The following is a 23,170-nucleotide window of genomic DNA, read 5'->3' on the forward strand; positions in this document are numbered from 1 at the left end:
TCTCTCTTGCAGACTGAGGTGCCATTGCTGGCGTCCCTCGGTCTAGAGGGACCCGCGGAAGAGAGAGGCTGGGGTGGCACCTCAAGGAGCGCACAAGGATGCACGCTGTAGAGAACAGGAGACAGTCTGTCTGGCAGCCCGAAGGGCTAAAACGTCCGAAGGTTGCCGCAGTACGAGGCTAAAACAAGAGGCTGACTTGCCAGGCGTGAGTCACAACTCGGCGGTCTCTTATTAGAGGAAGCCCAGAATCCACGGGTAAACAAGCACAAGCTGCAGAGCCCAGGCGCCCCGCGCGCCTGCGCAGTCGGGCCCCGCCCGCGTCCCCCAGGGCCCGCCCCGCCTTCGCCTCCGCCTCCGCCTCCGCCCTCTGCGTGCGCACCGCCTAAAGCCCGCCTCCCAGAAAGACTGCCGGCGCATGCGGCCGGGACTCATCACTGGCTGCCGGGGGCTCACCGCGAGAGTCGCCGGCGTAGCTCTGTAGTTGACGGGAGGATCTGAAGCCGGCCTCAGGTAGGCTGACTCCAGGGATCCCGGAGGAACTGCTCTCCCATGCAGGAGTCAGCAGCTCCAACCGAGACCTGCTCGCCCGGCCCCGCGCCGGGATGACAGACGCCGCTCCCCACCAATCAGGGGCGAGGTGGTCCGGCGTCCTGCCCAATGGGCTGCGTGCCTAACGGGAGTGGGGCGGGCGGCCCAGGCCGGCGAGGTGCCGGCTCCCGCGCGCGGGCCGCGTGGCCGGGAGCCGCTGCGGAGAGGGGCCAGGAGAGAGGGCCGGCTAGGGCGGGAATGGCCACAGAGGCCGTGGGGCCCGCATTGCAGCGCTGGGCAGCGCCCGGTCAGCCTGGCCTGGCTCGTGGACGGGGTAGAGTCTCTGAGCCCGTGCTCAGTGGTCCCTGGGAAAGCCCGGTAGCCGCCACTTCATTCCGTCTGCCCCAGCCCTCTGGTCTCAGGCCTCGGGTTCGCCCACCTGGAAGGGGGATTTCAGGCCCGCTGTCGCCCGCCGCGGTGGGGAATGTACCACCCCGTGGCCCCCACAGATCCTCCGTTGGGGGAAGGGGCCTGTGAGCTCGCCGGGCCTCATGGTCCCTGGGATGGCCCGTGGCCCAGCCATGCTCACCTCCTTCCCCGCGGCGGAGGATGCAGGCTGTCTGGAGAAGTTCACTACGTTTGCGTGGCGCACTCACGTCCGCACTCGTTATAATCTTGAATCGACAGCAGCCCTATGATTGGGGCGGTGCGGATGTTCTCACCCCATTTTACCGTGATGTGAGTCCCAGCATCGGGCAACCCAAGGGACCTGACTGAGGTCTCAGCTCAAGGACGATAGCGGAACTTGATCCCACAACTTTGATTTTTTATTTTTTTTTAAGGTTTTTGATTTTCACCTTTGGTGAATTTCTTTGATGCATCTTGACTTATGTTGTTTCTGTGAGTGTACACCTTCCGATGTCTTCCCATCATTTCAGAATAAAGTTAAGATTGGGCATTCAAGGTGGCACACAAGTTGGCACCTTGCCTTCCCTGTTCCTTCCCCTCTACTCTCCTGTTTCCATGCTCTGGGCCACGCAGTCAGTCCTTCAAGGCTCATCGCAAGTCAGGTCTACATAGCAGAAGAGATCCTCCCCCACTCCAGACTGCCACTCACCACCCTCTGATGGGCCATGGCACTTTACCGTGGTCTCGCCGAACGTTGTTTTGCCCTCCCTTTCCATTTTTATAGTCTTCATACGTTGTCCCTTCTCTTCCCTCCACCCCTGGCTTACTCATTTATTTGTAAATCTTCTGTCAATATCTGAACTTTCAGCAACTTGAGTTATGGGTTCAAACCTAAATATTTTGGGAGAGGGTCCCCCACAAAATGTGAGTGGTTTTCACATGATAGGTAGACTGTAATCTGAGGGAATGACTCTTTTCAGACTCCCACTGGATCTCTGCAGGGATATTTATTGCCAGGCTCTGTAGGAGACTGAAAGAATCTGCCCCAAAGACAGGTGTTACCCTTTTAGAGCATAACTGGGACAAGTCAAGTGCAAATGAATGAGATGACCCTTTTGCAGAAGAAACCCATTCAAAAACTCAGTGTGGCTGAGGAATTTCTAGGAACATTCAAAATTTAGTAGGTGAGACCACGTTATGGTCTTAGGCAGAAATGTCTTTTTAGGACATAATTGACAACAGCGGAGCCAAGGCCGGTATTTGTCTTGTCAGTAAGAAACCATTTAACTGGAAGATGGCAATGGTGAGAGTAAAGGTTTCCCCCAAATAATATGGTTTAGTTTGAGGAAATTGCTTTCTGAGTACCCCCTTCTTGGAAGGTCACAGTGTCTGTTATCTCATGAAGCACCTCTTAAAGGCTTGCATTAAAGAAACCAAATGGGTATGTTTAGTTAGCATTTCTCTGGTTTATCTGTCCATAAAACTCTTTGTGAAACTCAAAAAACTGCTGCAGCAGAGGATAGAAAGTGCAGGCCCACGTCTTCCTTGCTGTCTGAGGGAAAGGCATTCTGAGCATTCTGATTTCCTTGCCAAGTGTGTTCATTCCTGCTCCAGTGAGGAGTGGGGCGGGGAATGCTCCAAGCAGAACTCCCCTTTCCTAGTTCCTTTCTTAGCTTATTTTTGTTAGAATCGGTCTTCACATGGAACATTCTTGGTGGAGGAAAATGTCCTCCCCCTGCAAAGCAAATAGCCTCTGCCACTTGGTGATTGTGTTTTTCTTTTTGGTCACATTTGGGTTTGCCTACCGAATGCCGATTCTGGGTCTCTGAAGCTGGGGACTGGTGATGAAATCCCCGCTGATGATTAAACCCTGCCTTGTCCCTGTGTCCTCACTGTTTGCCTGTGCCATTTCCACCTGTCTCTCTACTCTGCTGTCCTTGCAGCCACCTCACTTACCTCTCATCGGGTCTCTTTCTTCACTCTCTTGCAGCACTGTACTGCTCTTTGGATTTAATGTTTCCTCCCTCTGACTCCTCTGCCCATTGCTGGGTTTCTATCCGACTTATCTGAGATCCCTTTCCCTCTGTGTTTAGTTTTTTTCTTGGCATACCTGGGAGAGATTGCCACCAAGAAGTAAGTTGTTATTACAGAAGAAAACTACCTGTAATTGGAAGAATTTTAGGTTTAGCTTTAACTCCTTTTTAATGTTGAATCTCTTTTCATCTGTTTTCCACAATATAGAGGAGCTATTTCTCAGTGATACATTGTAGTTTAGCCAAAGACATTATTTCTTTCATAGAGAATTCAAGATTGCATTTTTTTCTCCATATAAGGGAAGTAATGAGACACCTGCCTGGTATCCCAGTATTTGGTGGTGATGTTAGCTAAAGTTAAGGGCCTAGTGTATCAGCCAGCTTAGAGCTGTTTTTTGACTCACAAGGTCATTGTCAAAGATTTAAATAAAATCTACATTGTTGTATAGCAGTTGGTTTTTCTACTGGTCTTTGACTAATGTCTTTCAGTGATCTAAGAAACATCTGTTATGATCCTGTTAAAACCTGACAAGAACCTTCTGAAGTCATGAGACATGTTCAAGGGGGTTCTTAGCCAGTAATTGGCAAAATAAGTATTTGAACCCAGTTGAGTTTGATTTACTGAAATACATTTTATCTATAATTTTTCTTCTTTCAGATCAAAAAGGAAAATGAAGTACATTTTAGTTACTGGTGGCGTTATATCAGGAATTGGAAAAGGAATCATTGCCAGCAGTGTGGGCACAATACTGAAGTCATGTGGCTTACATGTAACTTCAATTAAAATTGACCCCTACATTAATATTGATGCAGGAACATTCTCTCCTTATGAGCATGGTAAGCAACCAAACAACCACCTCCCCCATCTATCTTTTCTTAAAAACTGTGTATGTGAAAGAATATGTCACCTCTTGGGCATATTTACATTTTGTACAACTTCCATTTCCTGCCTTCTAAAATGGTCCCTAACTAGCATGGCAGAATTTCTGATGCTTTTTCTTACCTGGATGGGAGAAGCAGAAATCTTAGCAGCCAATTTAGTGATTAGTCTACGAGTTTCCATAAAGGAAAATACCTTTTTGGTAGCAGTTGAATAAAAATTTGTTATTTCTCTTAAGAAAAGATACCTGATGACATAATAAACTTTTTAATATTTGAGAAGAGAGGGAGTATGCTTATTCTTTGTGACACCAATCTTTAGAAATTGAATGGTAGTGGAAATTGTAAGAAGACAGATTTTAGCACAGTATAAGAAAGATCTTTGGGGCTGGGGTTGTAGCTCAGTGATAGAACGCTTGCCTAGCATGTGTGAGGCACTGGGTTTGATTCTCAGCACCGCATATAAAAAAGTAAAATAAAGGTCCATTAACAACTAAAAAAATAATTAAAAAAAGAAACAAAGAAAGATCTTTGTAATAGCAAGCGTCCTTCAAGAACTTCAAGAAGCTGTGAATTGCCTTTGGTGGAAAAGTCCAGACAGAGGCTCAGGGCCACTTTGTAGGGATTCAAGCAGCAGGTAGATGCTGGATTTGAAAGATCTGTAAGCTTGGATTTTGTTTTGCTGGTAGAGTTTGAATAATATGAATAAAGATCTTTAAGTTGAAACCGTTAGGGAGGGTAGGAAAAGAGCATCTTACCTCCTTGTTGTTGCTTAGTTATCTCAGATCCATTGTTTAAAACTGGGGGAGATGTATTATGAAACTATACCTTTAAGTTGTAAAATTCTTCATTCTTACTCTTCCTTTCTAATGTTGAGGTTAAAGTCTGTAAGAACATTATGTAACAAATAGTACCAGGAAAAGGTCCATATACTAGGGAGATTTTTTTTTTTTCTTGGTGTTTCTAGGGCTGAAATCCCAGGTTTTACACTTGTTAGGCAAAGCCTAACTGAGCTACATCTGAGCAACTACTGATCTTAGATTAGTAGATTCTCAAGGGCTCAGCTACAAATTCAACCCTTGGAGGAGTATTAAATATAAAGTTCTTAAGCACTTAAGAAAAAAATTGGGGTTGGGGTTGTGGCTCAGTAGTAGAGCACTTGCCTAGCATGTGTGAGACACTGGGTTTGATCCTTAGCACCACATAAAAATAAATAAATAAAATAAAAATATTGGAAAAAACAAAGTGATAAAAGAATTTGCTTATTAAAATAAATAGATAAATAAATAAATAAAGGTACTGAGTTTATCTATAACTAAACAAATTTAAAAAAGAAAAAAATAGACATTTTTTTCCTTTCCTGTTTTTGATCTTGTCTCTTATTGTGATGGTAGGAATGAATCATTCTAAACAAAAAGATCTAGAATGAAGTTGCAAGAAATGAATGTGAAACAAAGGAATGGGGGAAGGTTGGGCAGATTCACAACTTGGCTTAGAACCAAAGGGTAGCCCAGAGGCTGTTTTTTGTTGTTGTTTATTAGTTTATTTATTTTTTATTTTTATATATTTTTTAGAAGTAATTGGACACAAAACCTTTATTTTGTTTATTTATTTTATGTGGTGCTGAGGATGGAACCAGGGCCTTGCACTTGCTAGAGGAGCTCTCTACTGCTGAGCCACAACCCCAGCCCCAGAGGCTAGTTTTTATAATCAGCACAACCTTCCTCTGCATATGTCATGGAAGTTTTGAATAGAATCATACTTTTGTTATACTTTAAACTTTATTCTGCTCAGGTGGGAGCCTTTTCTGGAAGTCTTTTTTCTTTGGGGAGCAGTTGCCATACTAATGTAAAGTGTCCTTTACCCTTAGCCTTCAGGGCTGGCATTTCCTTCATTCCTTCCTCTTGTATAACTCTTCCTGATAGAGTTTGTTGAAAGGCTGAAAGTTTGAAGTTACAGTTTGGAGAATAGTAGGTAATTTTACTTTTTTGTGTCATATTTAGTTTTCTAGAAACAGACTTTTTGGGGCTGGGGATGTGGCTCAAGCGATGGCGTGCTCGTTTGGCATGCGTTCGGCCCGGGTTCGATCCTCAGCACCACATACAAACAAAGATGTTGTGTCCGCCGAGAACTAAAAAATAAATATTAAAAAAATTCTCTCTCCCTCTCTCTCTCTCTCACACTCTCTCTTCATATCAAGTTAATGCAGATTTTTTCACGGGTTGGGGATATAGCTTAGTTGGTATAGTGTTTGCCTCTCATGCACAAGGCCTGGGTTTAATCCCCAGTACACCCCCCCCCACACACACACACACAAATTTTCAGGAGACTTGGAAAGATGGCTTAAAAATATGCAAATGCAGATTTTTTTTTCTGTCCAGTTTCAGGATTCAAGTTGTGCCGCAGCTTACACATTTTTCACTTACAAAAATATTCTCACTGTTTGCTGTAGGTGAAGTTTTTGTGCTGGATGATGGTGGGGAAGTGGACCTGGACCTGGGTAACTATGAAAGGTTCCTTGACATCTGCCTTACCAAGGACAATAATCTCACCACTGGGAAGATATATCAGTATGTCATTAACAAGGAGCGCAAAGGAGATTACCTGGGGAAAACCGTCCAAGGTAATACTGGATTTACCTTTAAGATTTAAATTCTTAGCCAGTTTACTTTCTTTTGAGGATAAAAATTGACTTTTTATGTAATTCTAGCATTTTGTCAAGGTATTATTACTGAAATGATGCCTTTAGTGGAAAATCAGAAATTGACCATTTACTTAGAAACTAACATGAAGAAACTGCCTCTGCTGTGTGAGTAGTATCTAAAGCTTGTCAGTCCAGCCAATGTGGCGTCATTTGAGACCAGAGAGGGTTGTTTTTGCACAGTGATGAGTGAAGTGCTGGAGGCTGCTAGGTCAGGACATGGAACCAGGAGTGTGGATGCTTGTCCCTGGGATTCGTGTGTGTGGACCATGATGAAGAACAGCATCCATCGTGCCCACTGGTTTTCCCTGGCATCATTGGCCAGGGGGAGTCTGAAAAGTGGGTTCCTGGGTCCTCTCAAACTTTCACTAGCACAATTTCACTTTTATTTGTTTGCTGTTCAGATATTGTGGTACAAAGTGTTCATTTGAGAAAAGTATTTTATTACTTTTAAAAAGTGACAGGGGAGTGGGGAACCGCAGGTCTAATGGAATGGCAGCAGCCCCATTTGGAGGGACATTTTCCTCTGAGTTATGAGAGCAGATCTGCTTTTGGCTATCAACTTTACTGGACTAAAAGCTGAGGGTCACAGTGACAGCTGGCCTGGGTCTGCCCTGGCCCAATTCTGAACTAATCTGGTTATATTTGGGTCTTGGCCCTGCCACTTAGCAACCTTATGAATATGGACAAATCACATACACTCTTTGAGATGTGGTTTCCTTTCCTATAAAATAAAGATAATAACAGCACCTATCTATCCAGCTCTTAGGAGTTCTAAGGAGCTACATCAATAAGGTGTTTCCTTGAGTTCCTGACACTTAGGAAGGACCAATTAGGAACTAAAATGGTTGTCAGTCATGTAGTTTATTGTTCTGGGCACTAGTGTGTTCATTCATCTCTGATTCATCAGATATTTATTAAATGCTCTCTGTGGTTGGACCTAACTGGTACTGAGAATATGTGATGAACAAGACCACGAGGTCATTGTCTTCATGGAAGCTGGCTGTGAGAGAGAGAAAAACCAAACAGATAAAATGAGATAGCTGATAGCTGTGAGGAAATAAATGGAGTGAGGTGAGAAAGCATGGCTGGGGGAAGCTACTTTGGACAGATGGTTGGGGAAGCCTTCAAGGAGAGGAGGAGCGGAGGAGCTGGGGAGGTCATGGGCAGAGAGGAAGGAGGAGGGGTCATAGCAAGTACTGAGGTCTAAGGCACAGGGGGCTCCAAGGAACAAAGGGGAGGCTGGTGTGTCTGAGGCTTAGTGACCAAGGTGGATATTCAGAGAGGTTGGCCAGCTGCGCCTTCTGGGCCAGGCAAGGAGTTGGAATTGACTCAGCAGTGGGAAGAACCGAAGAGTTTAAACATGGGAGTGATGAATTCTGATTTGCATTTTCAAAACATCACTTTGGCCACTGTGTGTAGAATAGATAATGAATATCCTTGTGTGTGTTTACTGGAGTTGAACAGAATCTGGAGTTAAACAGTAATCTTTGCTCCGTAGGAATTTGCACAGTGAGCCCAACAACTATGATTTTGAAAGTGTTTAGCAGTAGCTGGCATTTACTGTACTCTGGCATACAAGGTCATCTCATAAAATCTCCACAACTTTATGAAGTAGGAGCTTTACCTCCACTTGACAGAGGAAACCAAGTTTAAGAATAGATAAGTAATTGGCCCTGTGAATCGCAGCTAATGAGTGGCGAACTGAGATGTCAACCCAGACCCCAGAGGCTGCTCCCCTCACCACTCTGCTCTGCTGTCCTGTCTCTGCAGCAGGTTGTCTGCCCTTCAGTAAGCTGGAAGCATAATGTGCACGGCTCCTGCAGGTCTCCTATGCCTGGAAAAGCACTCAGGTGTGATGTGCCCACCTTCAGTCTTGGCTGTGAGCAGTAGAGTGACCACATGGCCTGTTGTGTTTGCATGTGGACAGACAGGCTGACTGCATGGGCTGATGCTCTGAGGTGGTTCAGGATGCCATAAATCTGAGGAGGTGGCCAAGGGGAGTTTGAACCAGAGATTATTGAGGCCATTGAAAGAAGGCCTCAAAAGTATTTTTATGAAACCACCACTACTCTGTCCAGGCAAAAAGTGTAGTAGTTTTTAAAATCATTTTTTTAGTATTTGAGGTAAATGCGTTTGCTTCAGTCAATGCCTATAGACAAGCATGAGTTCCAGCTTGTTTTTTCTTTCCAGTTGTCCCTCACATCACAGATGCAATCCAGGAGTGGGTGATGAGACAGGCGTTAATACCTGTAGATGAAGATGGCCTAGAACCTCAAGTGTGTGTTATCGAGGTTTGTATGGTCCCCGTGTTTGTGAACAGAGCACTCATTAGTCTCCTAGTTAGCCATTGGCACCTGGCAAGACGTTCCCAGTGCAGTCAGGGCAAGATGCTGCCGTGGGGCTGGTGAGGACAGTCATAGTGTGGGAGAAAATTCTTGTCCAAGTGATACTACTTTTGTAGAATTATGGATTCACTTGATGTCGCCTCTTCCAGAAAGAGTGGTGTGACACATTTCCCTCTCCTGAGCAAGCTGGCAGACCTTTGCTTCCCTGCAGCAGGAGTACTCATCCGAATGAGTGTGTGGTTTTGGTTTCCGGGTGCTTTGTCTGCTGGTCCCAGCTGTTGGATCTCAGTGTTCCTTCAAGATGAAGAGACTTGAAGGTTCCAGCAGTTTTTTAATATAACTGATGACTTTTTGTAAAAATCATCTATAATTAGCTAAGGAGATGAGATTAGGTTTTTTTTTTTTTGCTTTGTGGCTCTCACCCAAATAAAATTCCTGGTACCTCTCTCACCTCTTCTTTTTCTTAAAATGCTGTGGAAATATCTGTAATAGCCTTGGGGAATTGTGAGCCTACCCAGAAGGGTCCCCTTTCTACCAACTGACATTCTGCAGGGCTGGGATGTCCTTATTACATTGGTAACTGAATTGAGGCAACAGAGCAGATGTTAGAAAAGGAAACCACCAGAAAAAGATTGAGTGCTCAACCTTTAAAATAACATTGCTCTTCTAGCTTGGAGGAACTGTGGGAGATATTGAAAGCATGCCTTTCATTGAGGCCTTCCGGCAGTTCCAGTTCAAGGTCAAAAGGGAGAACTTTTGTAATATCCACGTCAGTCTAGTTCCTCAGGTAAGTCATTTACAGTCTGACTTTGGGGGAGAAAAGGTTGATTTTCACACTTTATCTAATAGTTTTCAATACTTGAGGTATGAAAACAAGGAATAAAGAATTTCTTGGTGAAAAGTTTATCATAATCATGTTTTGAAAAGATGAAATGGAAAACATTTGAAAGATGAATCGGGGCAATTGTGGTTGAAGTAGGCGAATTGACCTGCCCTTATTTTTACTACATGGCAAAAGTAGAGGAAGGTTTTTTTTGTTTGATTGTTTTTGTTTTTTGTCTTTTTAAAGACAAAAATTCACAAAGTTAGCACGAAGAGGAATTAAATAGTAATACAAATTGAGAAGTCGGAGAGCAGTTGGTTATGTAGAAACCAATCTAGCAGACAGGCCTGGAAGTGCTGAACCCTCACCACTGGCAGTAGGGAGAGCAGAGAAGCAGCCCGGTTGGCCGCAGAATCACCACAGGCTCAGAGCAGGCAGCACGGGTCCCTCTAGGAGTGGGGGCACTGGTTGGGCTCATTGCAACTGCTGTTTCAGAAGAGGTGAACCCTCACCCCACTACCCAATGTGTACAGGTAGGCGTCAGCCTCTCTTCACTTTGGCAGAAGACTGTAGGCCCTGGGGAGGGTGTCCAGATAGCAGGCACTAATTGAGAGCAGTGACACAGAACCAGGAACATGTTGTGGAGTGTGATGTTACACTGTTGAGACACTTTGTCTCTTTCATCACAGCCAGGCTTGGTTCTTCCACGTAGGAGATGGTAAGGGTCTTCTCTGGTGTATGACTGGTCCAGGAGAAAAGACACTACCTCAGGGCTCTGCAATGAACCCGGACAGCCAGAGGCCCACAGTGACCTGCCTGCCCCCTCTCACAGAGCTTCCAGTTAGCTTTTAAGTATGTGTAGCAGTCATTGATTAAAATCATGCAGGAGGTAAACTGTGCATTAAATAAGAACTAGATGCCAGAAGAAGGGAACATGTGGAGACAATCTTGGAAGTTAAGAATTGGATAGGAGAGATGAAAAAGTTAAGAGAAAAGAAGTTGAGGAAATACCTCAGGAAGTAGGGCAGAGACCAATAGGCAGAAAATAGGAGAGAAAATATAAGAGTTAGAGGACTAGTCCAGGAGTTAGTATCCAAATTGCAGGACTTCCAGAAAAGAGGTACAGAGAAATGAAAGGGAAGTATGATCTAAACCAGGGGGTCAACAGATGGTGCCCCAGGGGCCAAAGCATCCCGTTACCTGTTTTTTTGAAAATATAGTTTTATGGAAATTGAGCCCTATCTATTTGATGATGTATTTTCTATGACAGCTTTTGCACTAAAACAAAGGTGAGTAGTTTTGACAGAGATCATAAGGTTGAGAAAAACCCTCAAGTATTTTTTTTTAATCTAGGCCTTTACAGAAAAAGTTTTCTGACCCCTGATCTAAAAAGGAAATTGTGGGACATGAGTTTCTAGATTGAAATGGCCCATTGAAGGGAAGGGAGGGGGGATGGGAATAGGAAAAACAGTAGAATGACTTGGACAGAACTTTCCTGTGTTCATATAAAAGAGTACACACCCAGTGCAGCTCCACATCATGTACAACCACAAGAATGGGAAGTTATTATCCATGCATGTATTTATGTCAAAATACACTCTACTATTATGTATAACTAAAAAGAAAATTTTAAAAAGGGCCGGGGGCTGTTGAGTGCCCAGGCATATTGGATCCAACATAATCTACACCAAAGCACTTTGCTGTGAAGGTTCAGAAAAATGAGGCAGAAAGGCTCTAAAGGAAAAGATACTTTCTTTTTAAGAAAAAGAATCAATATGGCAATATTAGAGGCTAAATATAATAAAGCTATTGCATTAAAAGTCCTAAAGGAGAATTTTTTTACAACCTAAAATGCTAAACCCAGCAAATCTCTATGTGTGAGAGGAGAATAAAGATAATTTAGTACAGAAAGGAAAAGTTTGGCCCATAGTTTAACTGAATAGTATTTAGCTCTGAAGAGGCTGTGGGAACCAGAAGAGTACATTCTAGTCAGGATAGAGGAATGAGGGAGAGAATAGGTCCTCATTTAACAGGGAATTCAACAGAAAGTGCCTCATTCTAAATGTAAAGAAGTAGCAATAAAGCATACCAGAAGGATCAATTAAAAGGGTTGAAGTGAGTTGGGAGTATAGTTCAGTGGTGAAACTTGTGTTTAGCACGTGCCAGACCCTAGGTTCAGTCCCCAGCACCTAAATAAATAAGAAAAAGAGTTGAAGTCCCCAGCACCGAAAGAAAGAAAGAAAAGGAATGAAAAAGTTGAAGAGCCTTTATTAGGGTTTGGAGAGTGGGAGAGGGTGGATGAGGCTAGGTACCACTGCTCCAAATACATGTATGTGCAGTTTCAATAAATACAAGCTAAATTCTAAAAATGGTCAAACTCTCTTTAAAAAGGATTTCATGGAAAATTATACTTGAAAATTCTTTATTGTAGAGAAACTAACCTCCCTTTTTTTTTTTTCTTTTGACTATTAGCCAAGCTCAACCGGGGAACAGAAGACGAAACCCACCCAGAACAGTGTTCGGGAACTTAGAGGGCTTGGACTTTCCCCAGACCTGGTAGGATTTCCTGATGACCTGGTTTCATTGTGATCTCTTAGGTCTAATTAAAATCATGTCTCCACACCAGGCAGGACCTTTGTCTTCTTGGCAGGCCTTTAATGAAAATTGATGGTGGAGGACATGGGTTCCTGCTTGGGGCTATAGTTGTGAGATTTTCTTATGGCATTTGTGAGGTCTTGCACTTCCTGAAACTTGGTTCTCCTCTTTGTTCTTTATTTATTGTCTTTTTCCTACACAAGAACACTCATAGATGAGGAAAGCCCCAGTTAGCTCCTGTAGTTCTTTCATCTACCTCTTGGTTTACACTGCCATCCTCTTACGTTTCTCTGGTTTGGGTTTTAGGAATTTCAGTTTTGAAGATGAGATATTTTCATGGATCGCATGCATTGTTCTGAATGCTAACATTTTCATCCATCTTAACAATGTGATATCTATTTTCATTTTATTCAGTGAAAAAACTCAGCTTTGTAACCCTTCCTTCTGTCTAAGCCCCCTTTTTTTCTTTACTGCTAGGTTGTATGCAGGTGCTCAAATCCTCTTGACACGTCAGTGAAAGAGAAAATATCAATGTTCTGCCATGTGGAACCTGAACAAGTAAGTAGAAATTGTATCTTTGTGGAAACTGTTTTTGTTTATAGTTACCTGAAGCCTCTTGACCAAGATGTTTCATGAGGCTTGCTGGTGTTTCACAGTTAGATATAATAGACTGGCCTCTAGCAGAACGAACACCCTTGGCTCTGTCACTCACCATCCCCTACTTCTTGAGGTTACCCAAATGTTCCTGCACCTCTTCTGCATATTCCCTCCTCACTCTTTGGCCTTTTTTTCTTTTTTTTTGGTACTAGGGATTGAACCTAGGGGCAGTTAACCATTGAGCCACATCCCCAGATCTTTATTTTTCATATTTGAGACGGTATTGCTAAGTTGCTTAGGGCCTCATTAAATTGCTGAGGCTGGCTTTGAACTTGCGATCCTCTCAAGCTGCTGGAGTTACAGGCATGTGCTACCGTTGGGCTCACCCTTTGTTCTTTATGCTTCATCCCTGCTGAATGTTTTTCTGTTTCCCTATCACCTCACACCCATTCTGTTGTTGCTTTTGAGCTTGCTAATTTCTGACAGAAGTCCGTGTCCCTTTTTCCCTGTTGTCTTGGAAATCTGTTCATTTTTCATACTTCAGGGTCTGGCTAGGACATGGTATAGACTGAGAAGCTTTATCTTTAGCTCCTTGACCTCAACCCTCAGAATTCATCACTTCCTTCTCTGGGCTACCTGTGCATCTCACATATGCAAGTGGTGAGCCTACGCTGTGCCTCTTGATGTGTGTGTGCATGTGTCCATGTTTATCTCCCCTCACAGACTGAGCTTCTGGAGGACAAGGATCATCTTATTCAGCTTTGTGTCTCTGGTGCCTGGTGTCGGGGTGTTGTAGTCTCTCATATATATTTTAGCTTTTTTGTTATTGTGATAATGGAGCAGACTTATGGTACAGAAAATTCAAAATTTTGGAACCTATACGATGCTTAGTATGAAAATTCTGGTAGTGATAAATTGAAATTATGGCATTGGTTGGTGTATTAGTCAGCTTTTTGTCACTACAACAAAATACCTAAGGCAGCTAATTTAATAAAGGAAAGAGGTTTACTTGCTTCACAGTGTTGGAGGCTGAATGTCCAAACAGCACAGCACATGCTCTGGGAAGACTGCATGGTGGATAGCAGAGCCCATGTGGAGGAGGATCATATCTCCAGCTAGGAAACGGAGCGGGAAGGGGTGTGTTTTTTGCTCTTGTTACAATAACCCTCTCCGAGAAAACAAGGATCACAGGAGAAATGTCTTAATTCCTTTTGAGGTTAGGGGCCCCAGTGATCCAAGGAACTTTCTAGACCCAATACCCAGTACTTCTCGATGCCACCACTCTGGGACCAAGCCACCAGTCATGTGGACCCTTGGGGGACACCAAACTACAGCTGCAGGTTTGGCTGAGGGAAGACGAGAAGGGAAGTTGAAGTTGAGGAATTTCAACCTTAGACTGTGGAGAGTTTGTTTTACTACTAGATGGCTGAGGATCAGGAGAGCCCAGATGGCTCACAGAGGGGACAGTAAAGCAGTGGTGTTGAAAGAGAATCCACTTGTAAGATTTTGAGGAGAACATAGGAGGATGACAGGTGAGGTCACTGGCCTGGCGTAGGCATGAATGGAGCAGAAGGAAAGCCCTTGGCCCTCTCCATGGTGGCTCAGGCCTCAGCGGGGAGGGTCATCTGGGGCTGGAGTCATGGCTCGCAGGTGTGATTCCTGAGCCAGGAGACTACCAGAGGATTGTTTCATACTGAACCCTGGAGCACAGAGAGATTTTCCTGTTCTCAACAGCCCTTTGTCATTCACTTTGATTATTTTAGATATTTCTGTCTTAGCAAATGAAGGGAATTCAGTTCTGTAGTAGAATTGATTCTCATTAAAAGTGTTCACTATTAAAAATGTGATAGGTATTTCCATTTTTAAATTTGATATTCAGATCTTTTTGTCTGTTTTTAAAATTGAGTTGTTTATCTTGTTGAGTTGTAAGAGTTCTTTATATAATCTGAATACAAGCCTTTTGTCATATACTTACATGATTTATAATATTGTCCCCATCTGTGGCTTGCCTTTTTATTGTCTTAACAGTGTCTTGGAGCAGAAAAGCTTTTACATTTTCAGCTTATCCATTTTTTTCTTTTATGGGTTATGCTTTTGCACATTTTTTTAAGGACCCTTTGCTTAACCAAGGTCATGAAGATTTTCTTCTAGATTTTTTTTCTGCAAGTCTTATTAGGTCTTACATGATCCATTTAGAGTTAAGTTTTGTGTATTATGTGAGGAAATTGTATTTCCTGATGAGATATGGCACATATAAGACACCCTGGCAATTTTTGTTCTTTGCTCTATAGCCCAGCAACATTACTAAAATTCTATTAGGTTGGATTGTTTACCTACAAATTCTTTTGGTTTTTGTGGATAAGCAATGATATTGTTTATGCATTTAGTGGTTATTGTTTCTTGTTTTCCAGTTTAAGTTTCATTTATTTTCCAGTGAAATGAAATGTAATGGCTGTCTGTCCAGCATTTCTGAATAGTGATAGATGGCCATTCTTGCCTTGTTCTGGGCTTTAAATAGTAAACATTAATATTAAATGAATCCATATGATGTTTACTGTGGGTTTTTTATATTTTCAGTTTTTCCTTAATAGTCTTAAATTACCTACAATTTTTGTTATGAATTCATTTTGGATTTTTAATTAAGTCTGCATCCATCTTCTTCAATCTATTCGCATGGTGAGTTCCACTTTTAAATCTCCTAATGCAGTGGTTTTTAAAGTTGGCTGCACATTGGAATCACTATAGAAACTTGTAAAAATGCTGATGCCTGCTTCTTCCCCCCAGATTCTAGTTTAAGTGCTCTGGGTTGGAGTGGGGGCATTAGGATTTTTATAAGCGTCCCTTAATGATTCTATTGTGCAGATAAAGTCTGAGAACCACTGTTCTGAGTTAAGCCATTCAGGGATTCCCGGGATAGGTCCTCCTTCAATATGATTTTTTTTTTTTTTAAATAACATTTGTGGTTTGGCTTGTGATTTTTAAAAGGATTTCTACATCCATGTTCTAATAGATTAGCTACTAACTTTCTGTTCTGGTCTTCTTCAGTTGGTTTTGGTATTATATCTTTTTCTAAAAGATTACCCTTTTTTCAAATTGGAAATTTTTCCAAGGTTATGTAGCTAGTAGCCAGGGCTGTAAGTTCAGTTAGTTTTTGTTTTTATTAAATCGCATCCTTTTTTTAAAACAGGTAATCTGTGTCCATGATGTCTCGTCCATCTACCGGGTCCCCTTGTTGTTAGAAGAGCAAGGGGTTGTAGATTATTTTCTTCGAAGACTTGACCTTCCTATTGAGAGGCAGCCACGGAAAATGCTGATGAAGTGGAAAGAGATGGCAGACAGGTTTGCCTCCCCGTGAGGAGCTGGCAGTGCCAGCTGCCTTCCTCTTTGGTAGGGGCCCAGGGGATTCAGTCATGTTGGAGCATGTTAGCACCTCACTCTCAGCTCACTGGAGGTCTTCATGGTAAGGGACGTTCAGGTTGCTAAGGAAGGAGCTGGTAGTTGTCAAGTGGAGACAACATAGGTGAAGAGGGCCTGGCAAGGCTGGTCCAGTTCCCAGACCTCCAGGCAGCGAGTGCAGATTGTTTTCAGCTATACAGTCAGCACAAACAGGTGTCCCTGGCAGTGGGTTACCATGGGAATGGGTGGCCATGGGAATGGGTGGCCATGGCTGGAGCACTTGTGGGCAGGCAGCATGCTTGTTGTCTGAACCGCGTTTGGGAAAATGTTGCTCAACCAGCAAGGCCTTGTGGGACCACCTCCTGAAGTGCTGGTGCTCTCACCTTGCTTCAGGGTCTTCTCAGAGCAATGGGTGTGCCTTGTCACAGTTGCAGAACTAAAAACAGTGTGGAGGTCATATTAGCACATGCGGAGGGAGCATTTATTCTGTTCTGTGATGTTTAAGCTTTGACCTTTTTTTCATGGATCTTTTACATGTCCATTTACATGTAGCTACCAAGATGGCCCATGGTCTTACAGTTCTTTTTTCTTAAAACGTTATTGCATTTTGCTCTGTTACTAATTTTTATAATGAAACTTTTAACAAGTGTGGACTCTTCTATTGTGTGAATATCCCATAATTTATTTGATTCTTCCCTTCATCTCATTAACTCGTGGGATTTGTCTGTGTCTGTTCAGTTTTTTTTTTTTTTTTTGCCCTTTGGGATTGAAATTCTTTAAAAACAAATTTGTGTGAGATTTTGAAACCTTTTTGACAACAGCTTCTAAAATCCAACTTTCTTTACAAAGCCTGCCCTGTTGATCTGAGATTGCTTCTTTACTGGTCTGTGTGTGACACTCAGGTGATGTTCGTTTCCATTGTGTTCTTCCAAGACATTCTTTTCTTCTCTTGCCAAAGCAGTTTTGGTCTCATGGTGATACGTGTATTCCAATTAATTGGGTGTTTCTTGACCTTTGATAGATATGATCGCTTGCTGGAGACCTGCTCTATTGCCCTTGTGGGTAAATACACGAAGTTTTCAGACTCATATGCCTCTGTCATTAAAGCTCTGGAGCATTCCGCATTGGCCATCAACCACAAATTGGACATCAAGGTGAGGTGGGATGACCTAAGTTAGCCAAGGGGTAAATAGGGAAGCAGTCTATATTCTCATAGATGCTGCATGCCATATCTCCTTTGTAAGTTTTTGGAGCTCTTGAGTTTCTTCTGGGAGATAAGAAAGTTTGGTTGGTTCCTAGCTCTGAGAATGCAGAGTATTTTCTGGAAATAATGAAGGGGAGAGGTGGTCAGAGTAGAGTGCTTGGATCTGAATATCAGTTGACCACATGAAATTGTCCTAGGATAAAATTGCTCTTTGGGGTGGGAAGACCTGGTGGACAGGGGCATGTTGCATGGTCGATAGCACTGCCTGGAGCGTTGTCAATGACTGCTTTGCTTTGCAGTGTGGTGGGCAGAAGCTGAGCTGGTAAAATGTTTGGACAAGACTCCACTGCCAAATGAAATGCCTGGGACTCAAATTCTAACTCCATTGCCTAGGAAGTATATGGCTCTGGACAACCCTCTCCCTGCTCAGTTTCCCATAAAAAGGCATAGTGATGTTCCTTCCTCCTGAGTTGTAAGATTGATGAGATAATGTGAAGTGCTAAGGTTTGTGCGTGCCGTATTAGTGCTCCTTGAAAATCTCCCACCTGTCCCTCCTTCCCACAGGGAGAGACAAGATCTTGCTAAGTTACCCAGGCTGGGCTCAAACCTATGATCCTCCTGCTTCAGTCTCCTTAGTACCTGGGATTACAGGCATACACCACAGTTCCTACCTCTTATCTATCCCCTGTAGAACGTTTCTTCTTAGCTCACCAGCTGAGAATTAGAAGTGAAGTGGGATCTCAGTGCTTGATGGTGCCATGAACCTGGCCCCACCATCCGCACTGCAGTTTTCTTCCTGCTTCTACATGTTTCTCAGGGTGATAACTTAGCTTGCTTTGTGCTTTGGGCAGGTTCCTGCAGGATGACCTGTTAGAAGTGTTTAAGAATCAGAGGATCCCATTACACAGCCCTGATTTAGTTTTTGCTTGTTCTTTCCATCATTCAGTTATCCATTTGAGGTTGCGTGGCTGCCATGTGTTAGATAGCAGAGGCTGAGAGATGAATGAAAAATCTCTAGTCCCTGTGTTTCAGGAATATTGGGTCTGTTTGGTGTGCATAGGAAAGAGGGTGCGCCTGCTTTGTAGACATGTAGGGAGGGCAAAGTCCCTCAAGGAGGGACCTCTGGGAGGTTGGAAAGATGGGAAGGGCATTCCTGACAGATGGAAAAGCATGTCCAAAGGCTTGGAGGTGTGGAACAGTTGGAAACTCAGTGGATGGAAAAATGTGAACTGGAGACAGCTGGCAAGGGCCCAGTCAGGATTCCTGTGAACTCGGCCAGCCCAGGTCTTACTCTGAGGTTCAAGGAAATAGCTACAAGGAATTAGGTAGGGAAGAGTAGAAGAAAGATGGAGAATCTTATTAAAAAGTGAGCAAAAGGTTTGAACAGAAGATTCCAAAGAAAATTCATGTGATATGCACCTTTAGTTGTCAGGGAACTAAATTCAAATTAAGTTACAGGGAGAGACTGGCATAAGCCCCCTATGGTGGCCTTACTGCTGGGAATGTAAAGTGGCACAGCCATTTTAGAAAACAGTCTCTAACAGTTTGAAATAAAGACACATATGACCAAATTCTAGATATGTACTCAAGAGAAAACAAAAAAAAAACCAAAAATGTGTCCCCACAAAGATTTTTATTCAAATGGACACATTATTCATAATATCCCAAATCTGGGAACATCCCAAATGTCCTCAACAGGCTAGGGGATGGTACTGTGGTGCATTTATGCAGTAGAAAGCCACCCAGCCAATAAAAAGGATCAAACTTGGGATATACAGCAATTGGATGAATATGGATGAATCTTAAACCCATACTGAACAAGAGAAGTCGGACAGGAAAGGCTGCATGCTGCTTGGCTCCGTTGATATGAGGCTCTGGAAGAGGCAGAACCTGTGTTGATAGGAGTCAGCTCTGGGCCTTCTGCAGGAGGAAATCTTGTGAGGTAGTGGCACTATATCTTGATGGGATGGTGGTTACGCCTTCATGTGTTTGTTTGACAAAAGTCATCAAAGGGCACTCAAGATGCTTGTGTTTTACTGTGTGTAAATTATACCTCAACACAGTTGAAAATGAAAAAGGACACAAACAAAACTGGGTGAAAGGTGGCCTGGGGAGAATGTCATTTGAGCAGAACACAATAATTTAGAGTCTCCTATAGTAGCTGAGAGAGGATTCTAGAAAGTATGGAGCAGATAAAGCCAGGTTCAGGATTTTGAAGGAAACTTGTTGGTAAACTCTTGTACTTAAGATCTTAAATTGTTAAGTTTAAACATATTATCACTTTAAAACCCAAATCATGGGCGATGGAACATTGATAACTTATTTGGACATTGTGAAAGAGCTTGGTTGGAGTGGTTGGAGTCATGAGTTGCTTCTTTGCCCTGCCTGCTGCCCCCAGTACATAGATTCCACCGACCTGGAGCCCAGCACCCTGCAGGAGGAGCCTGTGCGCTACCACGAGGCCTGGCAGAAGCTCTGCAGTGCTCAGTAAGTAGCGTTCTTTCTGGGGGGCCGGGATTCTGTTTTTGTGAATGAATATAGTCTTATGCTTCCAGTGCTAGCAGTAGGTAATCTACTTTGTTAAGTGTCTTAAGAGAAACTACCTACTGGATGACTTCAACCTACCCATAGATTTGGATTCGAAGAGACCCGTTCTAATTTTATTGATAGTTTGCTGCTTTCATCTCATCATGAGGCTTAGCGATTTTTTTCATCCAGAACATTTGATGAGTAGCCATCAGTAGAATTCCAGAAATTATTTTTAGCAGCTTTTTTTTTTGTGGTCCTGGGGTTGGAACCTGGTATCTTATATATGCCAGGCAAATGCTCCATCACTGAGCTATGCCTTTAGCCCTGGCAGCTATCCTTATGATAGTCAAAAGTCAGCAAGGATCTTGGATCCCCTGGAGCAGGTGAATGCTGTGGGGCATGCAGTTGGTGTTGATATGCTTGGTCAGCATGGCTCACTGCTGAGGAAAAAGGCCCCTTCTGACTCGGGGAACTCTGTGAGTCAAGAGGAAAAGTAAATTGAATTTATCTAATTATATGTTAAAATTCACGAGCCAAGTGCTTGGACCAAGTGCTGTAGCAGCCTTACGGTGATGGACACTGTCCTTCTACTCATAGAAGTATTTTCTCATGTAACTAAGTCTGTGGTTTTGTGTGCAGTTTCTAAGTTCAAAGTGTTGATATGGACAAACTAATTGACACTCTTTAAAAGAATACAGACTTAGTCCCAGTAGCAAAATATATGGAGTAAGTTCCTGGTCCCAGTACCTTGGCAGCAGCTTCTTTGTTGGTAGTTGCAAGCTGGGTTAGTGGAAAAGCGGAGTTGCCTTGTGGTTTGTTCCCCTGTGCAGTGGAGTCCTGGTTCCAGGAGGATTTGGTGTTCGTGGTACTGAAGGAAAAATCCAAGCCATCGCCTGGGCTCGGAAACAGAAAAAGCCTTTTTTGGGTAAGGAACTGTGCTTGCTCTCGCCAGTCTGAGGAGCCATTTGGGGGGGAGTTATAAATACAGCAGGGAGATATTGAAACACGACATGCTCAGTCTTTTTGGTTCTCTTTGGGAAAGATTCAGACTTTATTTTTAAATATAAAAAGTGTATTAGCTACATGTCAATGCATGGAATATCGAGGAAATTCTGTTTGCAGTGCACAGGAGATTGAGTCTTATGTCCTGCTCACTTGGCATACTAGCCAGTTATAACTGGACAAAAATGGTTCTGAATGCTTCCTGGTGCTGTACATTTTAGTAATTTTCAATTTGACCAATTTGTGAGACCTTAATGAGGGAGGGTAAGAAAACTTGAATTTTATACTTGAAAACTTGAAACTGACTGGACTATTGCTTATTTTTTTAAGTTGAATAACTTTGCAGAAGCTGGGATCTTTAGGTCCACTTCTTCCACCCAGCTTTTAATATCCAGCACAGATAAAGCATACCAGTGGGATGCTTACTTGTAGCAGGAAATTAAGAGTTTGTGGTTATGACCCTGACCATGCAAGACACAGTCAGAGCCCTTGGCAAGGCTGGTGGGGAATGTGGGAGCTGCCTTTTCAATGGAGCTTCATTTGGTTTTCTCTCTCCCTGGAAGGTGTGTGCTTAGGAATGCAGTTGGCAGTGGTTGAGTTTTCAAGAAATGTGCTGGGGTGGTCAGGTAAGCGTGCATTTAGAAACCCTCATTCCTGCTTAACCACTTCCTGAGTGCGTGAAGGCATTGCGTGTTGGGTGGTAGGAGCCTTGAGATGGTGCCTGGCTCCTCAGAACCTCCATGTGCAGAATGAATTTTGGGACTGGATTGCCCTGCAGCTCTCCACAGGGGAGTGGGGGTCGGGGGCAGCTGCAGAAGCCCATCTTCAGCTCTCTGTTCAGCATGTTCTATTCTTTAAATTCTCTCTTTGACCACCATGGCCACCATCTCCCTGGTACCCACCAAGAAGTCACTGGACTACGTGAGGCCTATGCAGTTGTTATAAACTTGGGCTCTGGAGCTGTCACACCTGAGCCTAAGTTCTGACTTTGTCACTTATTATGGATGATTTTAGATAATTTAGCCTCTCTGGGTCTTTGTTTCTTTTGTAAATGGAGTCAAAATGGTACCAACTTCACATAGTTGTAAAAATTTGGTGAAGAAATGCATGTAGGTAGTCCCTACCCGGGCCTGGCAAATAAGAAGTGCTCACGTAGTATCAGATCTGCTCATTAGCTGTGTCGCTGTGACAGACCATCCCAAACTTGGTGGCTGGTAACAATCATGACTTGACAACTTCTCATTGTTCTGCTGAGTGGTTGTCTGCTTGGAGTTGTGTATCTGGGGTCACTCACTCCTGTCTGACATTCAGCCTCGAGCTTGGCCCAGCAGGACACTGAGATGGTGTGTCCATGTTGTGACTCATCATTTATTAATTCAGTCCAAGCTTCTTCACACACTGTAGCCTGACTGCACATTGTAGCCAGGCCCACTGCACAGGCATTTGTCAAACTTGCCACTGTCCCACTGGCAGAGGCAAGTCACAGGCCAAACCCTGACTTCGTGGGAGTAGGTGGTGGGGGTGGTGTCACAGGGCATGGGTACTGGATGTGTGGTCGGGGGGCCATGATGGAATAATCTGCCCCAGTCATTTATTCTCTGTAGCCCAACTGACAAATACTAGCTTTTCAGAAGACATGTAAGTTCTTTGAAAAATAAAGCATCCTGAAGGGATGTAAAAGCGGTCTGGGTTATGCAGTATACGTGATTCCTCAGTGGCCAACTTGGCCAAGCTGGGTTTCAGTTCATCTCTCTTCTGAGAGGCTGTTGACCATAACCATGGGAAGGTAGCTGAGTATAGTAGGCAGCACGCCCCTGGTGCTGGCATTTGAATGCTGGCAGGGCTCTCTTTTCACCCTTGACCCCGGAATGGCTTTTGCGATTTCTTGGACTCTTGCACAGCCTGATCTCTTGCCTCCCACTTGGGTTCCAGATAGGTGGGTGACTGGACATGAGCTTGTTCTTTAGAGGAGACCAGGCCCTGCTTCAGGCCCAGGAGGGTAGCAGTAGTTAGTGCTCACTCCAGGACCAACATGCAGTGTGGGGGACTTGCTTGTCCTTTTAGTCTGTAGTGGTTAGATGGTAAGTTTATTCACTGATAGGTTATTTCCATCGAAATCAGTTAGTT

General features: G+C 43.6%; 1 protein-coding gene and 1 non-coding gene across 2 annotated transcripts in view; both read left to right on the forward strand.

Moving 5' to 3' along the window:
- Window positions 1-374: 374 nt before the first annotated feature.
- The window catches only part of Ctps1 (CTP synthase 1), a 29,520-nt gene continuing 6,724 nt past the window's right edge, over window positions 375-23,170 (forward strand). Inside the window, exons 1-12 of the mRNA XM_026412895.2 lie at window positions 375-510; window positions 3,628-3,806; window positions 6,301-6,471; window positions 8,743-8,843; window positions 9,568-9,684; window positions 12,193-12,276; window positions 12,793-12,873; window positions 16,100-16,251; window positions 17,330-17,462; window positions 19,911-19,999; window positions 20,872-20,966; window positions 21,607-21,669. Coding sequence (XP_026268680.1) covers window positions 3,641-3,806; window positions 6,301-6,471; window positions 8,743-8,843; window positions 9,568-9,684; window positions 12,193-12,276; window positions 12,793-12,873; window positions 16,100-16,251; window positions 17,330-17,462; window positions 19,911-19,999; window positions 20,872-20,966; window positions 21,607-21,669 — 1,252 coding nt within the window. The 5' untranslated portion in view covers window positions 375-510; window positions 3,628-3,640. The remainder of the gene's footprint in view (window positions 511-3,627; window positions 3,807-6,300; window positions 6,472-8,742; window positions 8,844-9,567; window positions 9,685-12,192; window positions 12,277-12,792; window positions 12,874-16,099; window positions 16,252-17,329; window positions 17,463-19,910; window positions 20,000-20,871; window positions 20,967-21,606; window positions 21,670-23,170) is intronic.
- Trnae-cuc (transfer RNA glutamic acid (anticodon CUC)) lies at window positions 6,073-6,144 on the forward strand. The gene has a single exon. It is a non-coding gene; the product is annotated as a tRNA-Glu (tRNA).

The sequence above is a fragment of the Urocitellus parryii genome, chromosome 11 (assembly GCF_045843805.1).
Source record: "Urocitellus parryii isolate mUroPar1 chromosome 11, mUroPar1.hap1, whole genome shotgun sequence".
Taxonomy (NCBI): Eukaryota; Metazoa; Chordata; class Mammalia; order Rodentia; family Sciuridae; genus Urocitellus; species Urocitellus parryii.